This window comes from Dioscorea cayenensis, chromosome 24 (genome assembly GCF_009730915.1).
Source record: "Dioscorea cayenensis subsp. rotundata cultivar TDr96_F1 chromosome 24, TDr96_F1_v2_PseudoChromosome.rev07_lg8_w22 25.fasta, whole genome shotgun sequence".
Taxonomy (NCBI): Eukaryota; Viridiplantae; Streptophyta; class Magnoliopsida; order Dioscoreales; family Dioscoreaceae; genus Dioscorea; species Dioscorea cayenensis.
Genome location: NC_052494.1, coordinates 400,965 through 422,919, shown reverse-complemented (window position 1 = coordinate 422,919; position 21,955 = coordinate 400,965). Strand labels below are relative to the sequence as shown.

The following is a 21,955-nucleotide window of genomic DNA, read 5'->3' as shown; positions in this document are numbered from 1 at the left end:
AGGTAATTTCCCTAAACGAGGGAGGGGTAATAAGAAATTATGAAATGTAGAAGGGTTAAATAGTAAAAACCAGAACTCTAGAACGAAAACCGAAATCCAGAGCATCAGACAGAGTTCCGAGATGAGCTTCGTTCTCGTTCTCTTCTTCTTCTTCTTCTTCTCGCCCTTCAATGGCGTCCTCTTCGTCTCCGCATCCCAATCCTTGCTCCAATTCAACCTCTCTGAGCTTACTCGCCAGCCCTCTCGCTTCTCTTCCTCTGCCCTGGGTTTCCTGCAGGTACGCTTCATCATCATTTGCTCTTGTTGGAACCCTAATCCAGCTCCTATTCAAACTCTGTGATTTCTTGATTTTAGGACGTTGTGAAGGCGATTGCGGCGAAGGAGAAGTGGGATCCTGATGCGGATGTTAGGGTTTCGGAGCTTGATCGTGCGAGTACTAGGATTGGGGATTCTCGGAGGTATGAGGTTCGGATGCAGTCGGTGTTCGCGCTGAAGTTTGGGGACGAGTTGGAGGATGTGAAGTGGAGGAGATGGGAAGGGGAGTTCGGGGTGGATTTGATGAATGGTGAGGATGGTCGGAGGGCGAGTGTTGGAGATTTGGAGCTCGAAGGGCCGGTTGAATTGCGTGCTGGGAATGGTGGGGATGATGGAATTGTGCTTCTCTTACCCAATGTGAGTTTTTCTTAGTATAAATTTGATGGTTAAATGAGTAAATCCTCATCTCCGGCATGGTTTTAGTTGAGTTGTGGATCTTTTAGTGTTTCACTTGTTTGAGTGTTTATTCAAACTTTAGATGTGTTTAGATATTGATTGCAATTAGACATTAGAGTGTGAGATTTGGTTGATGCATTGGTATGTTCTTCTGTGAAGTAGAAGCTTTGTACTTTTGAAGAAACTTGATGTCCTTTTTATTATTCTCTTGTTTTAATTGGAAAAAGGGTTTTAATTCACTCAAAAAAGTTGTCTTTGGTAGAGTAGTGGACCTTTTACTGTTTCACTTGTTTGAGTGTTTGTTCAAGCTTTTGATGTGTCTAGATATTGATTGCAATTAGACATTAGAATGTGAGATTTGGTTGATGCATTGGTATGTTTTCTGTGAAGTAAAAGCTTTGTAGTTTTGAAAAAAATTAATCTCGTTTTTATTATTCTCTTGTTTTAACCAGGAAAAAAAAGGGTTTTAATCAACTCAAAAAATTTGTCTTTGGTTGAGTAGTGGATCTTTTACTGTTTCACTTGTTTGAGTGTTTGTTCAAACTTTAGATGTGTTTAGATACTGATTGGAATTAGACATTAGAATGTGAGATTTGGTTGATGCATTGGTATGTTTTTCCAGAAAGTAGAAGCTTTGAACTTTTGAAGAAAATTGATCTCCTTTTTGTTATTCTCTTGTTATAATTAGAAAAAGGGTTTTAACCTACAAAAAATTGCTTTGTTTTCCTTATAGCCTCTAAAAAAAACTCATGGATTCTTTCCTGTATGCCAATATTGTTTTAAAATGTGAATTGACCAGAGAAATCATAGGTTTTCAATAACTTATATTCATATTTAGTGTTGATATTGGTTCATACTAAGAAATGAATTTTTATCTTTGCGAAAAAATATACCCGTTTTGCTAGTGTTTTATTTATTTGATATAATCCTAGGAGTTTAGGACCTACGTCTTTTTGATCATTTCACATTTTAATATTATATTTTAATGAGTGAATGTGGCCATAGGTACATATGGAAAAGAATTAAATTTTCATAAGAGCACACAAGAAAACTGTTTTTCCTCAGGGTATACATATAAAAATCCCTTAAGTTTTTCCCCTATTTGTAGATTGGAACATTCTTAGTGTTGAAGTTTCTAAGACATATGTAACCTCTGATGATATAAAGCCCTTGGAGGAAGTTCTCTGCTATGTAAATTAGTTCTCTTGATAATGACTATTCATGAGCAGTTGGGCACATTTATTACTTTTCTCCATTGTAATAGCCACGTTCAAAGAAATCTTCTGAGAAACTAAATTTTAGGTTTTATAGACTTAGGAATTTTTTTTTTACCCGATCTATTGACCATAATGATTTTTTGAAAACATACTTTATTCTCTTTGGTTTTGTAAGAACTACTTTCCGCAAGTTTAGGCCATTCCAAACTTAAAACATCATAGCTTGGTGCATAATCGACATTCGTAACAGTTCTAAATGGAAATCAAAGTCAATTCAGACAGTTTTGGTGATTCCTGTGTTTTTTTTTCCCCTTAATTGATTCTTTGCCCAGTGCTTACTCTATCTTGCGCTAAACTAGTTACAACAAACTTTTGCTGCCATGAACACTAGTTGAAGAACATGCTTTGCTTTGTAGCAGAATGTCACATACAAAGCTTTAAACCGGGTGCTTGTTGGTGATGGCATTACAATAAGGCTTGAAGGTGCTCAAGAAATCTCCCTTGTTCACCCCAGTGGTATTTTTTTATCACTAAATGGAAGCTTAGTGACACAGAGTGAAACCAAGCATCATTTTTGGCCTCTTGGTTATACCTCATGCGCCCCATTACTTTCAATTCAGGTTATGGGATCAACTTCCTTGCATGCATTCAGGACCCATAACCACAAAGTTTCTGTTAAAGCCGCTTTCCAATCTCATGACATTGTTGAATTGTTATCTGATAAGTGTTACAACCATGAGAATTTCAAACAGGTGGCATCATTCTATATTCCAGGTCTTAGTTCAAGGTTAGCGCATGCGGAGAAAACCTTGAGAAGCTTTCTAGGAAGTCGAATATTTCAGAGTAGATCTATGAAAATCTTGAAAATCAAGGTCATGACATCTACTCTAGTTAAGTTCCAGTTCGAACTGGAAAGAGACATTACTGAGAACGACGAGAAATGGCAGAAGGTAGAGAAGTGGAGAACAAAGCCTACAGTGGAACGGCGGCGGTTTGAGGTAGTGGCTAGAGTTGAAGGAAAACGGCTAAAACCTGTGACTGTTAGAAAACTTAAGAGACCTCTAGTCGCATACGATTCCATGTCCTGGAGTAATCTGATGTCCAATATTTCATTCGCAGAGTTGTTTTCCTTTGTTGTACCTTCAGAGGCCTTGACATTAGATGTGAAGTGGTAGCAGTGTTTTATCATTCATTTATCAAGTTTATAATATGAATATAGATTGTATAATATGCAAGAAAAAAAAAGGATCAATCTCTTGCCGGTGTAAATATCGAACACCACTGATGAGTTGTACTGTAAATAAAACCTTGCTTTTTCTCAGCATTTGCACTTGAAATTGATTTCAGGAATAATGTTGGTTTCTGGATCTTGTTAATCCTTGTGAAAATTGTGAAGTTTTATTCATCATTGAATATGAGTACATTGTCTATCAGTAATTTGGCTTGTGAACAATGGAATCATGGAAACATTCTTCAAATGAACTCAGATATTGCAGGTTGGTTATCTGCAGCTTATTTATTGTTCCTCTTCACATAGCTTCTGAAATATTGTGAAACTGCATAGAAAGCAATTTTCACATATATAACTTAGGGCACTTGAGACATTGATGAAATAATTTCATAAGAACCAAATTTGAGTATTGGATTATGTTGTTACCTTTTGATAAGAGGCATTGGGTTGTAAGGGAACAAGTTTTTCTGATGAAGTTCCTCCACTGATCTTTTCACAGAAAGCAAACATTCTTTGGCATTTTTAAAAGTATGTGATCTATTTTTCTCATGTGAACCTCTGTTTTCTTGCTTTCTTGCATTTTGTCCGTCGATCATATTAGATGAATTGTCCATGAATATTTTCCTCTTTTTGTATTGCTGATCGATCTCGCTTTCACATATCGAGTATTTCGCAAAGTGATGCCATGATTTGCAAATCTTGTGCAAGCTCCTGAAAAATACCTTAATTAGGACACCAGATTCAAAAAATTTAACAACAATGAAATATGTGTCAGATTTACAGAACTGAAGTAAAACTTATTTAAGATGTCAAAGCAATGACAATAGATTCAATTGTCATAGAGTTCACATAGGTTGTTACATAATAAAGTGTCGGTTGTTTCATCGTTTCATTATCAAGCATGTTATAACAGTTATTTCTGAATGAGATTCTAAAGAGCAGCTTGTGCTAGTAATTAACAATTCATTCCATGTGCAGTTCATTGTTACAATGATAAACTCATTGATATGCTAACTAATAAAGTATTCTTTCTTAAGTCGGAGTAATACCTTAGTAGATATTGCAAGCAATGGACCCCTATATCTTTTGAAATAAGATAATCGATGATGATCAAGTGGTCATAGTGTAACTGCAGAAACAAAAAGAACAGTATGTAAAAAGCACTGAATAGATAAGTTAAATCGGCAAAATTTACTAACTACTACCAATCTAAGGAAAAGGGGAAGTGCATGAATAGACCAGTAGCTAAACAGATTCGGCTCAACTCTTCTCGAGTGGTTATTACCAACATAAATACATAATACGATGACCAAAATATGCATCCATCATCTAAAATGCCAGAGACATTGTCTATAATAATTAAAATAAAAGAAATAAGCTTACTAACCAATTGAAGAAATATATGAAAAATGCCAATGGGGTCGAAGATCCTGGAAATGTGGAAGATGATGTTTCCATTCTTCTCCTCAAATGATCTATGTTCTACATTGTTCTGACTGCCAGCTTTTCGAAAAAAAACCATAAGACCTAAGTTGTAGTAAAATTAAAATTGAGGTTATAAAAACTGGTATCTCACTTTTGCAAGGAAATGAACTTAGCATCCGATAGCTGCAGTAGCATTTCAAATAGCATATCATCCTGTCATTTCAAAGCGATCGATAAAATAGAACATCAGCGATAATATGAAGATATAATGGAAATCTTTCATGGAACTCTTATGACAATCCAAAGACTGAAGATGGCAAAACATTTGAAGTAGAACAAAAGAGTTACAATGACTATGTAGATAAGAATAGTTTTGAGCCTGCAACAATTTGAACATTGTGACCATTTTAAATAAATTGATCACTGTCAGAGATCAAAACAGTAATTATCTCCTAAGTGAAACAATAATTCTTGTTGTGAACTCTAAATTTCTGATCAATCTTGTTTCTTGACAAGCTAACGAGGGATCAGGCATAAATCTTTCTAAGAACAGTCAATCTCAACAGTCATATGTACATCTCTACAAATTTGAAATTAAGCAGAAACTTTAAGAAAAGAATCTTAACTGCTGAAAGCAAAACATAAAAAAAATTATAGGGAGCAAAGCAATTAATATATCTACATTAAATAAATATTGAAAAAGCTACTACCACCCTCATATCATCCAGCAGGAATGAAGAAAATGAAAGCCTAAAACTAATAAAACATATCAAACAAGTAGCCATCAAAACCTAATTACAAGTCCATAAGCAAACAGGTTCAGTAATGGCAGATAAAAGATTGCATGAATTGTTTCAGAGAAGAATAAAAATGAGACATAATCTTAACAACAAAAAGTTAAATATATAGTTGATAGGTAAAGAAATAATGTTTTAGCACAAATGCGGAAAAGACCATACTTCCTCAATAAACAGTTGTAAAAAGGATAATGCAAAGGTGCAGCATGATGTTGAGTAATTATCATGGTCCTTGAATTTTCCCAAGAACACACACTTTTGAAGCCACTCAGAAAGCTCTGATAAACCCAGAAGGCAGCACTGGTCACAACAGACTTGCAGCTTGCAAGTGATGGAAAGAGCTTTGATTGAACACGAACATTTCTCAGCACTTTCTTCATTGATGCAGGCTACAGTGAAGAAACATTTGAAAAGAAGAAAAATAGCCTGCCTCTGCAAATGTCTGGTGCATAAATTATCGAAATTTTCTCCATCAGTGATACCAGGCAAGAATGGGGATCCTTCCAGACAATTTTCACGACCAATATCGTATTCTAAGATGGACTTGTAAGTGAGATTTTCAAAATATTTTTTGAGAAGTTCAATCCATAAAAGAGCATGATTCCTTTGCCAGTGGATATGAAAACTAAGCCTGATCATTAGCATCTGCAGAAACAACAAAAGCTTGACTGCTAAGTTGGATATAAGTTCACCCATAATTTTGGGAAGGAAAGGAAAATAGGAATATCCCTATTTTCATTTGATAGAATGACTATTCATGTTTACCATGCATGCTTGCATCTTCAATTTGTGTGTGCTTGATGATGGGCACATTGAAATCATAATATAAAGATTTAATGTGACACTATCTTTCATAAAACAAATCCAAGAAGTGAAATTAACACTCACCAAAGCTTTGTGTCGCAAGTACTGAGACAAACAATTGTTGGCACACCTTAGATGCTCTGAGAAACAAAATGAAAGGAGCTTAGGAACCAGGTTGGTGACTTTGGAGTATATAGTGATATCTTTTAATAAGCCATCCTCAATTTCATCTGAATTATTTTGCCCAACCAGAGAGCACATGAGTTGAAATAGAGATCCTAAAACAATATCTTTTGAATATGCACAACTATTCTTTATATTGAGTACATTATCTTTGCAAGAGCACACTTCTTTTGTGACTGGGTCTCTTGCATGAATCCCACCCAACAAGTCCCAGGGCATTTTTAAAAGAGCAGAGACAGCAATATGCACATACAGTTCATGTAGATCATCATGGTCTTGTTTCAAACTTTTCAGGATCTTCTGTAAGACTTGAAAAAGACTTCCAACTGTAACCCAAGTAGCACCTAGTAATCTTGACTGTGAAAGAGTAATGAAACTTCTGATATCAAGATCTAAATCTAGTGTAGCAGGCAATTCATCGGTTGCTAGAAAATAGGTCTGGATAAAATCATCAGTAAGAGCAACAGATCCAACTTCTGAAATTGATGTGTGCAAAAAGATGCTTGGCATGGCCGCTTGAACACTAAGCCATAACATACAAAGATACTGCAGCCATTTAGATTTAGATTCCTAGCGTAGAATAACTCCCATGTCAAACAGATGTAAAGAAGAACCGAAACACATGAAAAAATATTGGTTTTCCTAGGTACATACAAATTGAGAAAGATACGTGGAGATGACTACAAGTATGTTTCCGGCCACATGTTGAACAAATTGATTGTCAAAAGTTAAGAAAGCCACCTGCAAAAATTAAAATCTAGTTTATATGTTACATGCTTGCTGTGTTGTGTAAATGTATCACAAAACTGTATAAAAGCAGTGTTTGCATGAGATCCAGATATAGGAGATACAAAATCCAGCCTGGAACCCTTAAAGACACCCATAGTAAGAAAATATTATGTCAACAATCAATGTAAAGAGGAGATTTTTTTGAGCCACATGTGCTAGTATGTGTCGGAATGGTTACAAAGTCATTAAGATGAGCATTTGCGATCAATACGAGAAAGCCAAAAGAAAATCATGATCTGGTCCATTTCAAGATGGATCACAATGCTACATTCTTTAACAGTTGAAGTACTCTGTTGTCAATAAAAAAAAATAATCAAATAATTGCCTTAGCTGGTATGGCATATGAAAGAAGATGTATCCTGCTCTTCTACCAAAAAAGTTTCTAACATTTCAATCATTTTCACTGTGTATCAAAACAACAAGAACAAATAAAATTAATATGTAGAAAAATAACAAGTATGCTAGACTTCTGACGGACCACCATGTGGTACATTCAAAACAAATCACACAAGCACAATTTTTTTCACAATATAGTTGTGAAACTCTAGTTTTAAAAAAACTTACTGACAAAGAAACCACATTAGCCAAGCAATCGTGGCTGTTTTCTGAAGGTTTTTCTGAGGTAAGAGAGGTCCTGTGACTGAAAATTGGACTCACCACACTGTCCTGCATATTCCAACAAGGAAAATAATGGTTCATAAAGGATTGAATAAACCGGCGAAATACTCCTTCCGTTTCTTTTTATCAGTCATGAATAACCGAATCTCACATACCAAGAAAGTTGATTATTTCACATAATTTAATAAAAAATTAGTTATCTTCCCAAAATTACCCCTAATTTATATCTTCAAATTTCTCTCTCATATTAAATTTCAAGAAAAGAATTGAATAGAGTGTTAGGGTAATTTTGGAAAAAAAAATAATAAATGTTTCCTGATGTTTAAAAATGACAGATAAAAAAAATATGGGTTTTTGACAGATAAAAAGGAAATAGCTATAACAATAAAGTGCACACAATTGATGAACATGTTTTTCATTTAACTCTTCGGCCATTGGATTTGAATTGGAGTGATCCAAAACTAAACATAATTTGCATAATAACAAAACCTTAATTTAACGATTGTATTAAAAGAAGATGATACAAGGTGTAAAAATCCCCATGGCTGAGGAATCCAACCACATTTGTTACCACTAATGTTTGTCTAATCCAAACAAATTTATTAGCAATGCAACATAAGACCTTCAAAATTGAAGAAGCATAACAAAAGGCAAGAGAAGAGAGAGAAAAAAACCTTCTGTTTTGTTGATTAATTTCTCCTAAACAAAACATGGAACAACCATGGCACTAATATGTAATGTGCACAAATTAAAAATGAAAACTTTATAAAGTTTTCATGCAATAAATCTTCTACTTAACATTCACATGATTAGCAACCTACAAACAACAAAAAAGCCTCCACAATCCTATCAATTAAACATTCTGCTTAATTTCAATGCTTAACAAAGAAGTAATCAAACAAGAAGTTCAAAGAGACATACTTGATCAGAATCAGAGTCAGATTCCTCTTCCAATTTCTGAATTTCCCTGAAAACCTATTATCAATGAAACAAAAATCAAACCACAATGATGCAACACCAAGAGACACAATTCACAAAGAGGTGAGAAAGGAATCAAAGATAAAAGTTTTAGTGGTTGAAAGACCTTGGAGAGAGACAATAGCAACTCCTTCTCTGCTTCCTTTGTGATGCTTCCATATGACTTCTTGGATCCCTGCAAACAAGAAAAAGAAGGGCAAGACAATGAAATAGAGATCATCATCATCATCATCATCAGAGAGAGAGAGAGAGAGAGAGAGAGAGAGAGAGAGAGAGAGAGAGAGAGAGAGAGAGAGAGAGCTAACGATGAAGGGAAGGAGAGAGGAATCAAAGAGAAGGCAAAGGTGCGAATGAGAGCAATTCGCAGCCATGGATTTGCTCTGCAGGGACGACAGTGAGGTTTTTACAATATAACCTCGTGATCTTTGTTTTTTCATTAAAAACCCCTGAAAACTTAGAATTCACAAGCAATATGTTCTCCGTGAACTTTTGTAATGTAGAAAAATTACTATTTGTTAGGTGCGGTAATCTGAAAATATTACCATATTTGACATTGCATTATGGTAATCTGATGGTAATATCACATTACCGACATAAAAATATTACTAAAAAAAATTAGTAATTTTATTATCACCAAATTTAGTATCTATCTTGAATTACCGTGGTAATCTCATAACTTTTTTATATTTTATTAAATTGATTACCATGAACCAAATACAGTAATGAATTATTACCGGTAATAAGAGTTTACAACCAAACAATATGATTATATCAAATTACCACTTACAAGTCACAATGGTAATCTCGTTCCGCCTCATAGTTTATTTGATTTGATTTTATTCTATTTGAAAATTTGTTTGGATAATTGACATTATGCAATAGAACTCTAGTATTTATTAATTAATTTATTTTTGTTTTAAAAATATCGTTCGTAAAGCTTAATTTTTCATTGTGAGAAATTTTTTATTTTTAAATATATCTTTATTTTTGTTAAAGAAAAATGAACTAGTCATCTAAAATATATTAAATTAAATAAATAAGAACAGATATAAAGATGGTTATAGACAAAAAATTGTGATTAAATATTGATAATAAAATTAGGATGTAACAGGAGTAAAGTTTGTACAAAGTACGAGAGCTACACAAAAAAGATAAACAGAGCTTTCAAATAATAAGAATTATTTAGAATCATTTTTTTATTATCACACTATTAAACTTGATTTTGAAATATATTGGACAACTCTGTAAATACATGGGCCTGCCCAAGATTATCAGACCCGGATCGGCCCAACCGGTTCAACTGTAAAAATCAGGAGCTGGCCATGTGGCCGGCCCGAGTATACCCCATTGAACCAAGTATTAAAAAATCCGGTGACCCGGGCGATTCAATCGGGAACCGGTTGACCCGGCCAGGTCAATCGGATTATAATGTTTAAATTTTTTTTACAATATTTAATAATTTATTATTATTTTTTCATTAGAAACCACAAAAATCGTGTATATTTATTAATATTAATTTATAATTTATAATCAATAAATAGAATTACAATATATATATATATATATCATAAACATATCAACCAAAATTAACATTTAAAAATAAAATCTATAAATGTGTTATGTAAATGCTTTCTAAAAATTTAATTTATTAAAAAAATAAAACAATAAATGAGTGTAATTTTATTATAAAAAATATAAAAATAAAGTATTCTAATTAAATAAAAAATATAAGAAAATATAAAACAAAATAAAAACTCAATTGAGATAAAAGAATTAGGGAATTAAATTTTTTATCTATTTTAACAAAATCAACTAATAAACAAATAAATAAATAAATAAATGACCCGAAGTTCGATAATTATATATTAATATATTAAATTTATAAATATTTAAAAAATGTAAAATAAATGACATAATTAGATAATTATCAATAAAACTATTATATTATTATTATTAGATAACACTATTAGAAAAAACTAAAAAGATAAAGTTTTATTCATAATTATGTCATTTATTATTATTATTATTATTATTATTATTATTATTATTATTATTATTATTATTTTATCTCTTTTTATCTCTTTAGTGTGATATTAACCGGGGACAATCATCTTTTTATCTCTTTATTATTATTATTATTATTATTATTATTACAGAATTTGAATACTTGATGTTCTTGCAATGTGTATCAATGAAAAACATATTAATGTTATTCTCTATATAATACTTTGATTTCTATATAATTTTTTTTATCTTAATTCATTTGAAGAGAAAAAAATTTTATTTGTTCATAATATAGTATCCAAGCGGAAGTGTCCAACGATAGCATGGAATACATGAAAATTGATTGTTTTTGATATTGAGATTGTGAAACATTTAATTGATTTGTTCCAAGGCTTTTTGGTTTTCACATGAAATATTGTGTTTGTCATTTTTCTTTTTCCTTTTTTATTTGTGTCAAATAAAAACATGTGATTTATGTATTTTTGTTAATTTAAAGAGAAAGTGTGATTCATTTAAAGAGAAAGATAGATTTCTATATTTTTGTTAATTTACTTCTTTTATGCAATAAAAAAAAGAAAAAACTTTTCTAAAAATTAATGCTTGTGAAAATCATATTATTTATGTATTAAAAAATTTGCAACCAGACTAACATTTTCAAAGTCCTAATCAATCATCCAAGAGTTATACATAGCAACTTAAGGTTTATAAGCAGTAGGTTAAATCTTTTATATAATAGTCCACATTTACTATAAAATAGTACAAATTTTATATGTAGCTGTTTAAAATATGTATGCTATAGTCCAAATATGTTATGTAATAATTCAAAAGATTTTTGTGATAGATTATGTGTTGTATATAGGGGTGTATTTGAGCAGAGTCGTTCGTGAGTAGCTCGGTGTTCGGCTCGATAAAAGCTCGTTCGTGTTTAGCTCATATTGTAAACGAGCCAAGCTTGAACATCATTTTCAAGCTCGATTAATAAACGAGCCAAGCTTGAGCAGCCAAAAGCTCGGCTCGTTTTGGCTCGCTAACACAGCTCGTGACCAAACTCATGAACAAACTCGTTTATAAACTCGATTGTGAGCTCGTTTTATATATATATATATATATATATTACATTATATATATGTATATGTATATGAATATTAAGGTGTATATGTGACTATGTCATTGTTGTCAATTTGAGTTACACATATAGGGCTATAAACTACTATTCGAAGGCTAAGCTCATTAAAAGCTCAGGTCAACTAGTTCATTAAGTTAAATGAGCTCATAAGATAAACGAGTCAAGCTTGAACACCACCAAACTCGGCTCATTAAATCTTGTGAAGAACTCGTTTATTGTATAATTAAAAGCTCGTTTATAGTATCATTTACAATTTTATTTGTAACAATCATTAATATAATCAAACTCAAATAGAGTTGAGTCACACTTGATAATGATTCATTAAATAAGTTTACTAAATAAAAAAATAAAATATAAAAAAAATAGTCAAGCCTTAATCAAGTTAGCTAGCTAAGTCTAAGCTTCGAATTTTCTTAAAAAGTTGAGCTCGAGCATGAAGCTCGAAAGAAGCTCGATTAGAGCTCGAGCTCGGTTAAAATAGTAACGAGCCAAGTTTGAACATAAAAAATGAAGCTCGAAGAAAGCTCGGCTCGAGTTCAAGCTCGATTAAATAGTAACGAGCCAAGCTTGAACAAGGCAAAGCTCGGCTCAGCTTGGCTCGTTTACAGTCCTAATTGTATAGAACTTCTTTCTTAAATTGTTGCATAGGAGATAAAAAGTAACACATTGACCCCTGACCCCTAGGCTTAGCCGGGTCATTGTCCAGGCCGGGTCTGACAACCTTGGGCATGCCTCAGTGCCACAAGAAATGTATAGAAAATCGAAACTATCTATAATTAAAAACAAAAGATAGTAAAAATATTTAATAATACATTAAAAATATGATAAAAAAGTTATTACATAACTCAACCCAAATTAAAAATCTAAAATTATTAGTAAGTAAAACAAAATTAAAGTAGCTTATGGATTTAATTGTTGTACATGTCCCTGTAATTATATATTTTCTGTCTTTTTAGTCCTTACAATATTTTTAGGTATACTTAAATCCTCATATTTAGTTGAATTGGATCATTCTAGTCTGCAGTGTAAATGGGCAAGTGTAAATTGCAAGGACTTGATTGTATCTAAAAATATTACCGTAGACTAGAACGACCCACTCAACTAAATATAAAAATTTAATTGTATCTCAAAATATTAGAAGGACTAAAAAGACAGAAAGTACACAATTATACTGACATCACAGCAATTAAACCTAGCTTATGAGATGGTATTTCAACCAAGGACAAAAAAAAAACACTTCCTTAAAATAAATAAAACCCCCATGAAAAGACCAAAACCCCCAACCAAGAAACAAGGGACTCTATCGTCAATTTCCATTACCGAAGGGTATTAAAGTCAATTAACTCTTCCAAGAATTTCGAACTAAATTGAGGGTTCTATTGCAAAAATGCAACAAGCTCGTAGAAAACGCAGGGTTACTTTTGCTTCTTCTCCGACGACGTCGGGCCATGGCTCCGGCGCTGCGCCGCCGGAGAATCGGGGGGCTCATGGAGGCGATGTGCCAATGGAGGAGAGCTCTGGGACCTCAGTGCCAATGGAGGAGAGCTCTAGGACCTCAGATAAGAAGCAGCAGAAGGAGAATAAGCAGCGGCCGCAGCGGCAGGTGGTGATCGAGCCGAAATATCTCTATAAGTTGGACGGATCTCCGGCGGAATATCAAACAAAGTTCGAGAAGCTCCATCCGATATCGCAGCAGCTGGTGCTTGAGATCCAGTAGGGTTTGCTTTTCCTTATTGATTGTTTCTTTTTTATTTTTGAATCATTTTCTTTTTGGCTAGGGTTTGCTGAGAATTTGGTTCTATAAATGTTTCTTTTGGTTCTTGAAATCTTTCTTGCTAGGGTTTGTGTTGAATTGAAGGAAAGCAGATGAATTGAAAAGAAAAAAAAAATGAGATTTTTGAATGCCTTCTTGTTCTTCTGTTTTGCGAACTCAAATTCATGGTATTGTTAGCCTAAAATTGGGCATGCATTGATTTGTTGCATTAAAAATGTGTTCTTTTTATGGAGAAAAATTCATGGGGTTCTCTTTTTAAGATTATTCTATGAAACTATCTATCTCCTTTTTACTTTTCTTTTCTTTTTAGTGTCTTGTGTTGTGGGTATTCATTCAATAAATATGTGAATATTAGAAAGTTGTATGAAAGTGCTGACATTTATTTTCAGTGAATATCATATATGTTCAGATGAACACTGATTGAAAATGCAACTCAGGAAACGAATTAGGGAATACAAGGATGAAAGTCGAAGCTTAGATGAATTCAGCTGTCTTTATGATTCATTGGGTTCAGGCCGTTGCTTTGAGGATGATGCTCGTTACTTCAACCAGGTTTGGCATAAGAATAACCTTACCTTATCATTGAATTCTTTTGGTTTTTAATTGTTCGGAATGCTTTGAGTGCATGAGGTTCTCTTGATATTGTTACCAATGTTTTATCTTGCACATTCTTAAAGTTGAGTGCTTTATATTTGTATATGAATGCATGTTTTGTTTGGGAATTTTTTCTGAACCACGAGTTTCTCATGGTATATGTGCATGAATGTCATCTTTTTAGGCCACAATATTTCAGCCCTATTCCTGTTCTATCATTCTAACAACACTCTTTTTTTTCCTTTCTGTTTTAGAATACATCCCCATTTATATTTGCATCAAAAATAAATTTAAAATGGTCTTTGGTATAGAAAATTTCCTCCTATTACATGCATCTGAACCTCCAATAAATGTTGCAATATATATTGCATTTTAGTGGTTTCAAATGTTAAATAGATGTCCTGTTTGTTTGCCAGGAACTCAGATGATTACTGTTGCATCTTTATGGTTTACAATGTGATCAAGTTTTGTTTCTGTTTGTCAGCAAATCAGAGGGCTGTGTATTGCTCACCAAAAGGAACATATTCTTGCGGAAGAACTCAGGGATGTTTCTATGAAAATTCTGCGGGCCACAGATGATGCTGTCCGTTCGTATACAGAGCTTAGAAATAAATTCCATTTGCCCAGTTCCATCAGAGCTTCAAGTGTACATACTTCAACCCAGATGGCTGGGTTGGCCGGAATTTATAGTGCTGCCGATCAGCCATCCATGCCTTTCCCCGCAGCTTCTGGTTTCCCCTTCATGATTGCGAGACCGTCTTCATTCATGCTGAAAACACTGGCCAGGTTTGATCAATATCTCACTAAAATTAGTCAGCAGATTGTAGAACTGGAACAACTTGTTCAGCCAACCAGTGAATTTTCAAGCTCAAGCGTGTCATCGTTACAATCAATACCACGCATTATGTCAAATGTGCATGATTTCTTCATCCATGTTGCTGCCAAGGTAATTTACACAACCACACACAAACTGCAGATATCTCCATTGTATTAGTGATAAGTTTTCCTTGATTTTGCACTGCAATTTTGTTGTTGTTATAATACTATACCTATTACTATTATAAAGAATATTTTGTACCGATATATTACAAATTGTATGCTTATGTTTTGTGGAATGATACACATCTGGCTGATTGATTTTAGGTGGAGAAACTTCATCAGCATTTGAATGAAATGAATGACTACCGTGCTACTGGTGCCGTCTTGAGGCGATGAAAATGAACCAGTTCACCATGGATGATTACTGACAAGCTGCTTCAAGAACTCTTAACTAACTTCACATTTTTTGGAAAAGCTGCAAATACTTGGGTATAATCATACACTCTAAGCTGTAGTAGTGTGTGTGTGTGTGTGTGTGTGTGTGTGTGTGTGTGTGTTTTACTCTAGTTCTTGGACTCATATACTGACAACTACATCTGAAAACACTTGAATTGGTCTATGTAAATATACATGTAATCCATCACTAGAACTTTTTTGAAGCCCAGTGATAATAAAAATTCATTGATTTGTATCTTAGAGAAATCACTCAGCAGTAAAACATTTGACTAAGCATACACTCTGTAGTAAAACATTTGACTGAGATCACAGATAAATTTGTATGGAAATTTGTCAATTTTATTTTTCAGAAGCTTTGGAAATTTTCAGATTTACTGGTTTCTGAATTGAATAAGATTTGGTTGAAGCCATGTCAAATCTAGGGGCTGTTTGGTTACCACCAAATATAATAAATATTGCATTTTAAATTGCATTATTATTGTTTAATTTGTTATAATTAAAAATGTTATATTTAATATTATTATTTAATAATTGTTTTTATGTAAGTTGAGAGATTTAATCACTATGTAAGTGGAATAGTGAATAGTGAGATTACTTAAATTATCTATTATTAGTATTAATTACTTAATATTTTTTATAAAATTAATTTAGATAAAAAATAATTAATTTAATAAATTATTTATTAAATTTTAAAATATTTAATATTTATTTTTATTTTATGAATTAAAACGTATTTTTTAAAATGAGATTATAAAAATATTTTTATAATTAAATCTAAGAGAGTTTTTTTACATTAAAACAAAAACAGTTACATTACCCATAAGGGTGAAAATCAAACAGTTTATACAAAAAAAGGTACAACCTGCAAATTACTACTGTTACAGTTCGATCAGGAAACATAAAAGAGCGACAACAACATGAAAAAAAAGGGTAAAGAGAATGCCCAGCAAATTTCACTTGGAAATGCTTTCCTTCTTCTTCTTCTTCTTCTTCTCTGACAACTGAACTTGTATCCTGGACCATCTCGCTTACACATATATATATCTGCATGTATTTTGAATGAAAAATTCAACATATTAATGAGATCTCAGTCCAGTCAAGATTAGTTATCCAAAGTAAATAATCTCAATACACAGTAAATCTTTGAGACTGAGACGTGAGTAAAGATGCAGAAAGTTAATTTACATCTTATACATATTCATACAACGGAGCAAAAGAATATATATATATATATATATATGGTCAAGATGAGCAGCTAGCCGCTAAAAAGACAGGAGTGTGCACATGCCTCGACTGCGGCTTGTAGGACCAACACACATGTAAGCAAAAGAATTATTCATAGTTCATGTTCATAGCTCTCAGACATACGCCTTCACTTTACGGAATCGATCCCTCATCTACGATAAAATAAGATCTCTCATCTACTGTGAAATAGTCTTGTGTGGACTCAAGCATCAATTAACCCAGTGAATGCTCACAGTAAAGGAATAAATATTGTCCTCAACCAAGTTTTGAATATATGTCACTCAGACAGGGAATATGAAGCATGCAGTTTCACTGTTTTGTCAAAATCAGTGGAAAAGAATTTTCCAACACCAAAAGCTATATATTTGATTACACAAAGATGTGTTAACGGATTAAAAGTAAAAAAAATGAATAAGAACGTTAGGTAAAATCAAATATAGCTTTTGCTATAAGGTCTTGACCAAAAGTCCTGGAATAATTTTACAAAACGACTTTCAGAAAGAGCGTTTACAAAAGTCAAAGATAGCGTTAATTGAATACGTGTCACTCATGCATGGGTTACAAGAACAAAATGGCGACGTGCATGCTACAAAGATTTGGATATTTCTGCATGCATTATGAACACAAACCACGCCAACGTATGCAAATATACATGCAAGACAATCAGAACTTAATCATTATTTTCCCAACTTTTTAACTGTAATTAGAAAGAAAGCAAAAGTTATTCAAGAAAACATTACCAGAGAGAAGAAAGCTGTCTCAGATTGCCTCAGTCATCTTCTAGTTCTGTAACTGAGAATAACAATAACACAAACAAAGAGTTAAGAGTTCCCATCTTAAAATTAATGATTAACAAGCAAATGAAACTGTAAAACCAACTACACAGAAAAGGAAAAATATTATAAATAAAGATTAGAGTTGTTGCTCACATGAGGGAGGCTCAGGGATGGAGATGCTCCCTGAGCACATTGCAGGGTCATAGAGAGCAGGAGAGTTATGACTTGAAGAACCATGGGAAGCACCATAATAAGCAGTCCTCAGAGACTCCATACGACTACTAAAATACATGATCTTCAAGGAAAGAAAAGAGTAAGAACAAAAACAAAATTGAACTTTAGAAATTAACAGAGGACAACAAATTAAATCAAAGAAATTGGTGATGAGCAAGTTATAATTACCCAAATAGTGTTGGACATAACAAGCTGTTCTACATCTTTAATCCATTTGCAAACTTCCTTCAAATGTTCTTTCATCATTGATGGTGTTGGTTGAGGTCCTATAACTGGTCTGTTTGGGATAGAATAATTGTTATCACAAATGCCTGCCCTGGTTTTAATCCTCATCAAATACCCAACTTCAGTGTGGATGGCCCAAAGGAGATTTTCCCACAGCTTCTGCACAGCATCATTTGGATCTTCAGAAATTTGCAGAGCACTAAGAAGTCCGCCATATCTCTGAAAAGAGTAGAACAAGTAATAATGCCTCATATTAACATTCAAACAGAGTTCTAAACTCTATTTTCAACTAAAGAAAAGGATAAAAATCCAAACTTTTTTTGAGAAACCTTGAAATAATCACAAGCCTTGCGCACAAACTGCTCAAGAATCTCAATTCTTCTGCATAATTCAAAGGAGATATACAATGCCCTGAATTGTATAACAATTTCATGTTAGTAAAATCCAATGTGCAACATTTAAACATCCACAAAATTGAGCTCATTTATTCAGAAAGAAAAGAAAAACAAAATCTTTTGATAGTTCATTCTCTAGTATTCAATATTCATTATTCTTCATCAAAGATGAAAATCGATTTCTAGGGTTTACAAGCGCTATGAAATCGAACAGACCAAGAGAAATTATCAAGAAAAAAAAAAGACATTTTTAATTAACATAGAATTGGACAAAACCAAAACAAGCAAGCTAGAGCAACAAAAAAACCCTAAAATCAAGAAATCAAACAATAAAAACCAGAAAGGAAAACTAGAACATCGTCAACCATCAAAGAGTACTGATCAAGAGAAAAACCGAACCTATACTCGGGAAGATTACTCAGCATAGTCTTCGACGAATGATGGAGGTCCTCGAGCTTTGTATCAGGCGTCGCCGGCGATCCATCGGCACTAAAAAGCCCTAAATACGCCGTTCCCCGTTGCTCCGTCTCCATCTCCGGCGACACCAAAGTCTCGAGATTTCCACGAGGAATGCCCGAACACTCTCACTTTGAGGTGCTATTTATGGGAATGAAAACTCTTTTTTTCACTTTAGTCCCTATAATTTTATCATATTTTATTTTAATTTCTAAATTCAATACCATTTACAGTTATTACAAGATACTCCCTCCGGTTTATATTAACTATCACATGTGGAAAAAACATAAGGGAAAATTATTTATTAATCTTTGTAATTTTTCAAATTTTTATTGTAATCCCTCTGACATTTCAATTTTTCTTATTGTCCTTTCTTTTTCAATTTACTTATTTCTCGATCTTTGCATCAGTTTATTTTATTTAAAAATCTAATTTTACCTTGTTTGAAAAATATCATAAATTTTCATTAAATATGTAATGTTTCTGTTTAATATTTGTTTTTGATATTTAATATCTTAGTTTGTTGTTTAGTATTTTGTGTTTCTGTTTAAAATCGCTGAAGGGTATTTTTGATAAAACTATTGAAAAGTAAGTTATCAGAGGGTATCGGAAAAAAAAAAGGTTTTTTGAGGATACGAAATAATTTAAGGATTTTTTGATCAAGTGATAAAGTTAAAGGGATGATATAAACAATTTTTATAAAAAATAATTTTTACTTTTATCCAATTTCTTATTTAAAAAAAAATGTGAATTATTGGGAATAAATAATTTTACTCCAGATAAAAGTGTCTCATCATAAAATATTTTTTAATTTTAAAAACTTTTATAATAATTTTAATATTTATGTACAGATTATATATGTGATAATTGAAATGAAACAAATAGAGTAGTTAGAGTTAAAAATTTTATAAAATTTAGCTCATTTTCTTTATGTTTGTAAAGTGACTAGTGAAAAATAGTACATTTAAATAAGAGGGTAAAATTAAATTTGAAAATTTAGTCTTTACATTAGTTCAGTCGACAAATAATTTGGAATAAGTAGAACTTATTAATGTGTTGTATTATATTGCATATTAGTTGTTGTTGAAATTGGACTGAATACATAATTATAAATAGAGAGACTTCATATTTTTTATGTATATTCTTTGCTTAATTTACCCTTTTAAATAAATCAGGTTAAAAAATACAAGAGTGTAGGGATCCTTGGCAAACTTTCCCATGAGTAGGTGTTCAATAACCAACAACATGCTTAATTATAATGCCAATTATTTTTTTTATATATATAATTTGTGACTTTGAAATAGTTGGTTCTTAAACTTTGTTACTGTAATAAATAAATTTTTTTTTTTCCCTTAGTATACCTTTGAAAATTCACCACATTGCATGTGCACAATGTTCCTTAATAAAATCACATGTTAAATGTAACTATTGAAATGTAATTCATTTGCATTTATATGTTTGGCCGTCTACTCTATATACATCATTCAAATACATTATAAGTTATATAAATTCATTTTTTATAATACTAAAAATAAATAGAAATTTATAATATGTCCATATGAATATTAATTTTTATTTAGATGAAACAATGAGTAAAACCAATTAAATAAAGTTTTTGTAGTATATATGCAAATTATATCATACTACTTTTTTCTAAGTCATTTAGCATGTAATCATATATTTTAATTATATATGTTAGTTAGAAGGGTATATTAGTATATATGATGTTTATAAATATACATTTTATATTGTTTGTGTGTATTTATAGATATGTTGTATATATATTTAAAAAATTTGTTCTTTCAATAAAATAAATTGATTTTTTTTTTCTTTTGAAAAAAACGACAAGCGCCCCTGTGAATTAATTTTTTTCAAGAAAAATTCAAACCCTCACCACTTCGTACGCCACATGACTCTCGTCACTCCGCACGCCACATGAAAGGCTTATTTTGATGCCACTAACCACTTGAACCAAGTGACTATGGTATATAAATAAATTGTATATGCATAAATTGGTAAGATAATAATAATAATAATAATTATTATTATTATTATTAAAATAATTAATTTATTGTGAAAAATATTTAAATTAAAAACCACTTAAAACTTGTAGATTAAATTATCAATGTTATTTTCCCAAACACAATCCAAAGTACATATGGCCAAAAATTTTATTATAATTAAGAATCACTAAACAAAAATAAATAAATAAAGTTGACAAAAAAAAACACTAAAGTTTCATAATCCAATTTAATTTAATTAACTCATATATATATATATATATATACACACATACTGATCATGTAGCTAGACCTACCCTTCATCTCAATTTTCAACGGTTCATCTGCTTCATATATCCGTGTGAATACCAAGTTTTTAAAATTCTTTCTTATCTTATATCTTTAGCATAACCTTCTAATATCAAGTTGGCTATCATATATATGCTTTTGTCCATATCTTACTTCAGCGAAACTGGCTTCCATTTTCCCTTCTTCTTCTTCTTCATCGTCATCATCATCATCTTCAAATTCATCTTCTTGTTGATCTTCTTCTTCAATTATTATATATATTTTTCTTAGTTTCCTCTAGTTCCCATTTGTTATTGCTTTTCATTAGAAACTTTGGCTTCTCTAAACCTCGTCCAATATTAATTGTTGCCTATTAATGGAAGATAATGTTAATAATTAATAGAATACACTATTTAGTCTCTCTAATATATAGTCAATTTGTCTTTTTGGTTCTCTAATATAATTTGTTCTTAAGAGGTCCCTGTATTTTAATTTTTAAAAAATATAAGTCCACATAGAACTTTTTAGGACAAATTATATTAAATAAATGAATTTATATTTTCTAAAAATTAAAATACATGGATCATGTAAGGACAAATCATATTAGAGGACTTATATTTTCTAAAAATTAAAATACATGGATCTTTTAAGGACAGATCATATTAGAGGAATCAAATAGATAGATTGACTATATTAAAGGGACTAAATAGGGTATTCTACTTTTATAATACTATCAATAAATTAATATTAAATATTATCATTATATAATATTTTACAAATATTTAAAATTATACTAGTTCTCTTTTAACT

General features: G+C 31.8%; 3 protein-coding genes across 6 annotated transcripts; 2 read left to right on the top strand and 1 right to left on the bottom strand.

Moving 5' to 3' along the window:
- The first annotated feature begins 54 nt into the window (after positions 1 to 54).
- Positions 55 to 3,249, top strand: LOC120252818. 2 transcript variants are annotated; one of them, XM_039260984.1, is made up of 3 exons: positions 55 to 277; positions 355 to 672; positions 2,345 to 3,249. In XM_039260984.1, exons 1-3 carry the CDS (start codon positions 122 to 124, stop codon positions 3,101 to 3,103), a joined length of 1,233 nt encoding a protein of 410 aa, XP_039116918.1. In that variant the 5' UTR covers positions 55 to 121; the 3' UTR covers positions 3,104 to 3,249. The 2 variants fall into 2 exon arrangements, with proteins under 2 accessions (XP_039116918.1, XP_039116919.1); XM_039260985.1 differs by having other exon boundaries at positions 56 to 277; positions 2,348 to 3,249.
- On the bottom strand, positions 3,166 to 9,152 carry LOC120252816. Of its 3 annotated transcripts, XM_039260981.1 has the most exons (12): positions 9,059 to 9,152; positions 8,860 to 8,928; positions 8,697 to 8,750; positions 7,722 to 7,823; positions 7,023 to 7,109; positions 6,270 to 6,938; positions 5,544 to 6,026; positions 4,736 to 4,797; positions 4,547 to 4,655; positions 4,209 to 4,288; positions 3,586 to 3,870; positions 3,166 to 3,484 (listed from the first exon to the last, which is right to left on the bottom strand). In XM_039260981.1, exons 1-12 carry the CDS (start codon positions 9,122 to 9,124, stop codon positions 3,445 to 3,447), a joined length of 2,106 nt encoding a protein of 701 aa, XP_039116915.1. In that variant the 5' UTR covers positions 9,125 to 9,152; the 3' UTR covers positions 3,166 to 3,444. The 3 variants fall into 3 exon arrangements, with proteins under 3 accessions (XP_039116915.1, XP_039116916.1, XP_039116917.1); XM_039260982.1 differs by lacking the exons at positions 8,697 to 8,750; positions 8,860 to 8,928; positions 9,059 to 9,152 and having other exon boundaries at positions 7,023 to 7,125; positions 7,722 to 7,808; XM_039260983.1 differs by lacking the exons at positions 8,697 to 8,750; positions 8,860 to 8,928; positions 9,059 to 9,152 and having other exon boundaries at positions 6,270 to 7,125; positions 7,722 to 7,808.
- A 4,118-nt stretch (positions 9,153 to 13,270) lies between these two features.
- On the top strand, positions 13,271 to 15,800 carry LOC120252891 (nuclear pore complex protein NUP58-like). Its single transcript, XM_039261090.1, has 4 exons — positions 13,271 to 13,596; positions 14,095 to 14,209; positions 14,736 to 15,197; positions 15,395 to 15,800. Exons 1-4 carry the CDS (start codon positions 13,271 to 13,273, stop codon positions 15,464 to 15,466), a joined length of 975 nt encoding a protein of 324 aa, XP_039117024.1. The 3' UTR covers positions 15,467 to 15,800.
- The last annotated feature ends 6,155 nt before the right edge of the window (positions 15,801 to 21,955 follow it).

Coding starts and splice junctions, on each gene's coding strand:
- LOC120252818 (XM_039260984.1), top strand. CDS start 122: ATGAGCTTCGTTCTCGTTCTCTTCTTCTTCTTCTTCTTCTCGCCCTTC. Junction 278..354: donor CTGCCCTGGGTTTCCTGCAG/GTACGCTTCATC, acceptor TCTTGATTTTAG/GACGTTGTGAAGGCGATTGC. Junction 673..2,344: donor TTGTGCTTCTCTTACCCAAT/GTGAGTTTTTCT, acceptor TTTGCTTTGTAG/CAGAATGTCACATACAAAGC.
- LOC120252816 (XM_039260981.1), bottom strand. CDS start 9,124: ATGGCTGCGAATTGCTCTCATTCGCACCTTTGCCTTCTCTTTGATTCC. Junction 4,289..4,546: donor TTCATATATTTCTTCAATTG/GTTAGTAAGCTT, acceptor TTGTTTCTGCAG/TTACACTATGACCACTTGAT. Junction 3,485..3,585: donor CCAATGCCTCTTATCAAAAG/GTAACAACATAA, acceptor CTTTCTATGCAG/TTTCACAATATTTCAGAAGC.
- LOC120252891 (XM_039261090.1), top strand. CDS start 13,271: ATGCAACAAGCTCGTAGAAAACGCAGGGTTACTTTTGCTTCTTCTCCG. Junction 14,210..14,735: donor ATGCTCGTTACTTCAACCAG/GTTTGGCATAAG, acceptor TCTGTTTGTCAG/CAAATCAGAGGGCTGTGTAT. Junction 15,198..15,394: donor TCATCCATGTTGCTGCCAAG/GTAATTTACACA, acceptor GATTGATTTTAG/GTGGAGAAACTTCATCAGCA.